The sequence below is a fragment of the Pseudophryne corroboree genome, chromosome 9 (assembly GCF_028390025.1).
Source record: "Pseudophryne corroboree isolate aPseCor3 chromosome 9, aPseCor3.hap2, whole genome shotgun sequence".
Classification (NCBI taxonomy): Eukaryota; Metazoa; Chordata; class Amphibia; order Anura; family Myobatrachidae; genus Pseudophryne; species Pseudophryne corroboree.
Genome location: NC_086452.1, coordinates 291,408,072 through 291,415,950, shown reverse-complemented (window position 1 = coordinate 291,415,950; position 7,879 = coordinate 291,408,072). Strand labels below are relative to the sequence as shown.

The 7,879-nt window shown below is 40.5% G+C and overlaps 1 protein-coding gene across 1 annotated transcript; it reads left to right on the top strand.

The window, feature by feature from the left end:
• The first annotated feature begins 514 nt into the window (after positions 1 to 514).
• LOC134958035 (uncharacterized) lies at positions 515 to 2,836 on the top strand. Its single transcript, XM_063940366.1, has 3 exons — positions 515 to 745; positions 850 to 993; positions 1,098 to 2,836. The coding sequence occupies exons 1-3, from the start codon at positions 589 to 591 to the stop codon at positions 2,303 to 2,305; spliced, it is 1,509 nt and encodes a 502-aa protein (XP_063796436.1). The 5' UTR covers positions 515 to 588; the 3' UTR covers positions 2,306 to 2,836.
• Positions 2,837 to 7,879: the final 5,043 nt, after the last annotated feature.

Genomic DNA, 7,879 nt, shown 5'->3' with positions numbered 1-7,879 from the left:
ATGATGATGATGCTTTGCCAAGTTATCAAACCTCTCAAAGTAAGCTATGTCTATAAAGGACATTGACGCGTTTTTATTTATATTTCAAGTTTAAATAGTATGAAATTATAGTCAAGGTCTACAATTTGTTCATTTTTAAAAGTTTAAATAGTATGAACGTACAACAGTCTGGATACATTGATAAGTAATTATTAAATAGTAATTATTAAATAATTATTATTTTCTCATTTTTATTTCCCACGATTTGACAGTAATCACAAATACAGAGAATCTCGATTTGTCTGTTGATAGTCCCTTTGGCTTAGACTTCAGCGCTATACCGGATTTTAATAATATTTTGGAATTGGCGCCAGATTGTGAGTAACATGATATCTTTATTTATTTTTCATTTTATTTTTTATTTTTCCACGGCTAAAGAATTAAAAATAAACCTTGTACAGTTGTGCTGATTTGTTGTCAACTGTACACACTTTATATTCTCAGTAATGAATCGCTTTTTCATGTTATTCTAATTTTATACCGTATGTAATATTTTTTATTTTTTTTATTTTTATTTTTCATTTTTCACCGGCTAAAGATGCCACAAAAATGGATGATGCGACGGCTGATGTTATTCTACGGGATATATTGAACAAACCTGATTATTGTCACAACACATCTATACAGAACAGCAATGTTGTTGATGAGCAACCGTTTTTCCCACACGCGACAGGGGGTCGTGCTAAAACATTCGAATATAAAGCAGGTGTGTAATCAAGCACTGTTATATGGTATATTGTTATGCGTTGATTTAAATGCTGATTTTCAGGCAGCGTTGTTTATATTTATTTTATAATATATGTATTACAGATGACGCTGTAGCAATGCGTTATGCGCCGACGATACCATCAGGATGTGATACAGTAGCGCAAATACCCCGTCTTAGTACAAGCGGGAAAATATCAAAACGCACAACCGCCGCTGAAACGGAAAGCCATCAATTCGCAGCAGCAGGTGTGTAATCAAACACTGTTATATGGTATATTGTTATGCGGTGATTTAAATACTGATTTACATGCAGAGTCGTTTATATTTATTTTATAATATATGTATTACAGATGATGCTGTAGCAAGACGCTATGCTCCTTTGATACCAACAGTCAGTGATACATGCGCGCAGATACACAGACCTAGTACAAGCGGGAAAATATCAAAACGCACAACCGCCGCTGAAGCGGAGAACCATCAATTCGTAACGCCGGCAATTGTACATAAGGACGTTGCTAGGTCATCAGTTATGGCTGTGCATAACGGCTGTATCGTCCCGAACAAACGAAAGCCAGCTCGACCAAGAACGAATGAGAGAAGTCATAATTCAACATTTACAGATCTGAAAAGAAAATTGTCATATTCCGAAAATGATAAGCCGCAACGGAGAAGGATCGCGTTACAAACTGTATCATGCGTAAGTAATGATGTTGCTGTAACATCAAAACACACAGCGTTTAACACTGCAGACCGGGATGTCGCTGGTAATACAAAGACTGTAAAGGTTAAGAGGGCATCGCGTCTCTCAAGAAGTAATGTTAAGCAATTGTCGCAATCCGCTGTAATCACAATTCCAGATACACAGGTTTGTTCTGAAACAGAAACAAGACACATAGCAGGCATTGGTTTGTTATCAAATATTGACTCAAGAAGTAATGTTAAGCAATTGTCGCAATCCGATGTCATCACTATTACCGATACACAGGATTGCTCTGAAACAGAAACAAGACACATAGCCGGTAATCCTGTGATATCAGATATTGATGACATAAATGGGCAAGAGCTTATTACAAACTGTGTAGAGTCAACGACACAAGATCCGCAGAATAGTTCTGATGAAGTATTATCAGCCGTTGCAGGAATACCTGGTGATACTACAACGGTTGATTGTGTAACATCAATGCCCAATATTTTTACAACGACAGCCCTGGTACACGCATCGGCTGATGCTTGTGTACCGGCGCGAGGGCTAGCGCCCGACATAGTTGATGAATGTCAAAATTCAGAACAATTAGGCCAAGACGCTGAAATACAATTTTACGCGCTGTTGGGTAAGATACGGGAAGATGTTGAGAACATGGGCGTAAAAGCCGGATACTTGTTAAAACACATTAAAGGTGTGTGCCACGGTAGTAAATGTAAACAAGACATTGTTAAAGAAGTTGTTGAGACGTATATGAATGTCATGTCAAAATACATAGATCGGTCGGTTAAGACCACTGAATTTATTAAAGCCAACATACATCATTTTGCAGAAATAAATGAAACTGATCCGTGACTAGGCATGCTAGGCAATGGTTTGAAACGTGTTTTAAATTTAAATGACTGTAAAAAAAAACCACGAATTAAACCTTGTTTAACATACAAGATCTCACAGTTATTCCGACGCGCAAAGGTGAAACAGGCTGTAACAACATTAATCAGATCGAGAAAGCGCAAGCGGCACAGGGAACATGCGGTAGGTGGCCAATTGAGAAAACGCAAGCGGCACAGGGAACATGTGGTAGGCGGTCAGCACAGTGCGAGGCGTGTAGATTTAGATCAATCCCCACCCCATGCATTACCGAATGACGAATCACAGGCTGACAATATTGAGCGCGATGCAAGCCCCATATATGATGATGCAGGCCGTGTTGAGTCACCCGGTAATGACGAAGGTCGGCAACATGTATACTTAGAGGCAATTAACAGTTATGAACGACAACGACCGAATTTCAGAGCCGTTGAGTACCACAATCACTATCGGTTTGTTAATTTGGACAGGGTTACATCATTTGTAGAGGGGGTTCGAGCCATTCATACGGCTATACAGGCCATGCTCGATGGTGTCCTTGCGGGCGTGGATCCGGCCGACCGCGTTCAGCTTAGATTGGAGGGGGGTGGGTTACACAATGCCATCTATTCGCATCGTAAGCCGCAAGAAACATTAGACGCTGCCAGTTTTTTGAATCAGATTACAAACACGCTTCAAAGTAACGCTGAATTCTTATTATCCACAGGCTTAAGATTTGTGATCAGTATTTTTAAAAACAGGGCAGGGTCTGGTTTGACTGGGCGTAGTTTACAGCGCCTGCCCCAAAGTTTAATAATAGATAAAAGAAAGAGATATCTCTATGACTTCAGACGCGTAGGTAATAACCTGTGTTTGGCCGCTAGCGTCTGTAAACTTCTGGATAAAGGTAACAATGCCAATGATCATGTAATACAGGAGAGAGCGATCCAACTACATAAAGCTTTGAATCTGCCGCTTGATAAAGCGGTCAGCTTTAGCGATGTTGCAATTTTTGAAAATTATTTAAAAGTATCCATCAATCTCCTCTATTACAGTCAAGGGTCTTGGAAATACTACAGTGCAGACAGTCGTTACAAAGACACGATCTTTGTGCTATATCACGATTGTCACTTTTATGGGATACTCGATATCAAAGCGTTTCTTGGTGCCCGATATTACTGCGTCCGTTGTCATAGCGCTTACCATCATAGAAATAATCACGATTGTCTTTTCTTTTGTAAGGCTTGTCACAGGCCGGCTTGTATTGACGACGGTGTGACGGCTTTAAGGTGTTCGGTGTGTAGGGTATTTTGTCGATCAAACGAGTGTTTAGAGCTACACAAAGCTTTAGCTCTTGATCACAAAATATCCTGTCTTGAACATGTATATTGTGACAAGTGTTGTCTCTACAGGCGAACAGATCATAACTGCAGAGGCCTAAAGTGCCCCATTTGTAAGGTGTTCGTTGATGGGTTTTCGAACCATTTGTGCTATATACAAACCATCAAGCCGGAAGAGCCCACAAAGAAATACATCTTTTATGATTTTGAGTGTATGCAGGAGACGGGTGTGCACATACCAAACTACTGTTACGCTTTAACATTAACGGGTGAGAAAGACTGGGAGTTTAAGGGTGTTGCGTGTATCGAAGACTTTGTAAAGACGTTCATGAAACCAAAATTTGAGCATTACACATTCATAGCCCATAATGCAGGTCGCTATGATGCATATTTTGTGCTGCGCCAGCTGATTAAGGAGAAATTAAAGATTGAATTATTATCTAGAGGCGGCAACATAATGTGCATCACGGTAAAAGATTTGAAGATAAGATTTATCGACTCTTTAAATTTTTTACCCATGCGGCTTAGCAAGTTACCAAAGGCGATGGGGTTTGACGGTACCAAAGGTTATTTCCCACATTTTTTTAACACAGCTGATAACCAAAATTACATAGGAACTATGCCGTCAATAGAGTATTTTGGTCCACAATACATGATGCCTGATGAATTATCTGAGTTTACAGCTTGGTATAAACAGTGCGTACACAAACCGTTTAACTTTCAAAAAGAGCTCGTGCGATATTGTAAAGACGATGTGAAAATATTACAAAAAGCTTGTGATGCTTTCAGATCTGCTGTTATAGCCATGACAGAACAGGAGTTTCTAATAACAAAGAAAAAAAAAAAGGTTGTGGTTAAACGTCACATCGAGGCTTTTCAATTAGTCACGTTGGCGAGCGTATGCATGGCCATGTACCGGTGTAAATTTTTACAGGAAAAGACACTGGCGCTTGTACCGGGTGATAACTATCACAAGACGCAGAAGCGTTACTCAACGCCCGCCATACAGTGGTTAATGTACATAGAACACAAAGAAGGGGTGAGTATAAGACACGCTTTACAAGGGGGTGAGAAGAAAGTTGGTAAATACAGCCTGGATGGTTATGCCGTGATTAACGGAACACCCACTGCATTTGAATTCCAAGGTTGTTTTTACCACGGCTGTGGTGCTTGTTACAACGCCGATGATAAAAACAAACTGACTAAAACGACCTACGGTCAATTACACCACAAGACGCAGGTAAAGTTGCACTACCTTAAACGTTGTGGATTTCAGATACGTGAAATCTGGGGTTGTGAATGGAAGTCTATGCTAGATTCTGATGCGGATCTACAGGCTTTTCTGAAGGGTAAAGATTTACCCGAACCCTTGGAGCCACGTGATGCTCTTTATGGCGGGCGCACAAACGCCATAAAGCTGTATCACAAAACAGGCTGTGATGAAAAAATACACTATTTTGATTTCACCAGCCTCTATCCGTATGTTAATAAAACCAAAACGTATCCTATACAGCACCCACGCATTATTTATAAGGACTTTGGTGATGTCACAAAGTATTTCGGTTTTGCCAGGGTTAAAGTTTACCCACCTCGTGGCCTATTCTTTCCGGTTCTGCCGGTTAAAATGGGCGGCAAGTTAATGTTTCCATTATGTCGCACATGCGCTGAGTCTGGACAGACTGAGCCGTGCGTTCATGATTCAGAAAAACGTGCGCTCATCGGTACATGGTGTACCGTGGAACTAAACTTGGCTGTAGAAATGGGTTACAAGGTATGTAAAATCTATGAGGTGTGGCATTTTGATGAGAGATCTGACAAATTGTTTTCAGGCTACATTAAAACGCACCTCAGGGATAAACAAGAGGCCTCTGGTTATCCCGAATGGTGTACAGACGCCGAGAAACGCCAAGAGTATATAGACGCCTATCAAAAAAATGAAGGCGTGTCTTTACGACCCGAACACATAGAAATCAACCCCGCTAAAAGACAAATTTCAAAATTGTTTTTAAATTCCTTATGGGGTAAATTTGGTCAACGTAGCAACATGCCCAATACGTGTCTAGTGACTGACCCCGACAAACTTTTTGAATACGCGTTCTTACCGTACTATGACGTGTCCGCTTTGGATTTTATTGACGATGATACAGTTATGGTAAATTGGAAGTATTCCAAAGATCATTACACCAGGGGTGCAATTTCAAATGTAACTATAGCCATCTTTACAACGGCTTATGCACGTGTTGAACTGTACAAACTACTGTATAGATTACAAGATAGATGTCTTTATCACGACACCGATTCTGTAATTTTTGTCAGTAGACCCGGTGACTGGAGCCCGCCATTGGGTGATTATTTAGGTGAGTTGACCAGCGAACTGCCCACAGGCACACATATAACAGAATTTGTCTCAGCCGGTCCCAAGTCATACGGCTATCGACTAAACAACGGAAAGACCTGTTTAAAAGTTAAAGGTATAACGCTCAATGTTGATAATGCGCAGCACGTTAACTTTGACAGCCTGAAAGAACTGGTCTTAGATTATCCTTTAAACCCCGAAGGCGATGACCAGAAAAAGGTTGTGATCCGTCAACCCGGTATAGTACGTGTGAAAAAGTGCTGGCAGATAGAGACGCGTACTTTGCAGAAGACGCAAAGGTGTGTTTATACTAAACGGTCTCTTACGGACAACTTCACAACACTGCCGTTCGGCTATTAAGATGGACACCAGATTTCAACACCCTTTCTCATGTATTTTAGCGGGGCCGTCCAATTCGGGTAAAAGTTATTTTGTCAAAACGCTGTTGCAACACGCTGCAACACATATGACTCATGTACCTGATAATGTTGTTTGGTTTTACACCTGTTGGCAACCTATATACGACCAACTTCTGCGTGATTACCCCGGTACGCGCTTTATAGAGGGGTTACCAGAGTCTTTTAGCGATGATCAACTTTTTCCCCCTGATAAGGTTAATTTAACAGTGATTGATGATTTGATGGACGCGGCAAGTAATAATTCTGAGGTTGAGAAGGCTTTCACAAAGTATGTACATCATCGTAATCTCAGTATCCTGTACCTTGTCCAAAACATATTTTGTCAAGGTAAAAAGAGCAGAACTATACATTTAAACACAAAATATATGGTCCTGTTCAAAAACCCCAGGGATAAAATGCAGGTGGGCATTCTGGCTAGACAAATGTACCCATCGAAACATCGTTTTTTTCTCGAATCCTATGAATCCGCGACGGCTGCCCCTTATGGGTATTTGCTGGTTGATTTAAGAAACAACGCTCTTGACGATTATCGTTTACGAAGCGGCTTATTCCCACCAGACAAGCCTGTCGCTTTTGTCATTAAGAAGCGTGGTTCTATAAAGCTATAACAGTACAACCTTTAGTCACTTGTTGCCATTCTAACAACGGTGAACATGTCGGGGCGGATAAGACGTAATTGGGTGCTTTTAAAAACGTTAATTAAAGCAACACCAATCCAAAGAAATGCTATTTTATCCAACGCTTCAAACGATTTAGTCACGGCCATTTGTGAGATAGCGCTCAACACGCTTAAAGGCAAAATACCGCTGTCTCAGCGGCAGCTGAACTACCTTAAAAAGAAGCGTGCGCTTATAAAATCACTTTGTAATAAGAAATGTGCCATTGGAAAAAAGAAGATTCTGGTTAAACAGTCGGGTGGTTTTATCGGCTCGCTGCTTGGTTTTGCTATACCGCTAATTACAGGACTATTGTCTAATCGCTGATGGAGTACGCTGAGAAAATGTATCTGGTGCCTCAGAATCAGATAGAACGTTTACATAATAAAACGAACAGCGACGACATACGTAAAACAGCAACGCACGGTCTAGATGTAGAGATCGTGAAAATACTACAGAATAATGATTTATCAGAATATGAAAAAGCAAAGCGATATACAATGTTGTTGCAGAGATACCTGGTGTTGAGTAAGCAGGCTGATAGTGAAATGTCAACTTTAGCTCTTTTATCACCCGTTGCAAAATCTGTTGATGAATCAAATAATACGACACAGCCTATTGCCCCCGATGCTGTTTATCATGAGCTTTTGAGCGGTGTTAATGACCGGTATAAGAAAAACTGTGAAATACTATTGAGTAAAATGACACGCTCTAAACACATCACAGACTGGAACAGTAAAGGGGAGTTTCTGTACAAAGGTGTCACTGTGCCTGGTTCCAACATGTTAGATTTAATAAGAAGCATCACG

Bases quoted from the DNA above. Each gene is read 5' to 3' on its own strand.
- LOC134958035 (XM_063940366.1), top strand. From the start codon at position 589: ATGGATGATGCGACGGCTGATGTTATTCTACGGGATATATTGAACAAA. The intron at 746-849 runs GTGTGTAATCAA...TATGTATTACAG, and splicing joins AACATTCGAATATAAAGCAG to ATGACGCTGTAGCAATGCGT. The intron at 994-1,097 runs GTGTGTAATCAA...TATGTATTACAG, and splicing joins CCATCAATTCGCAGCAGCAG to ATGATGCTGTAGCAAGACGC.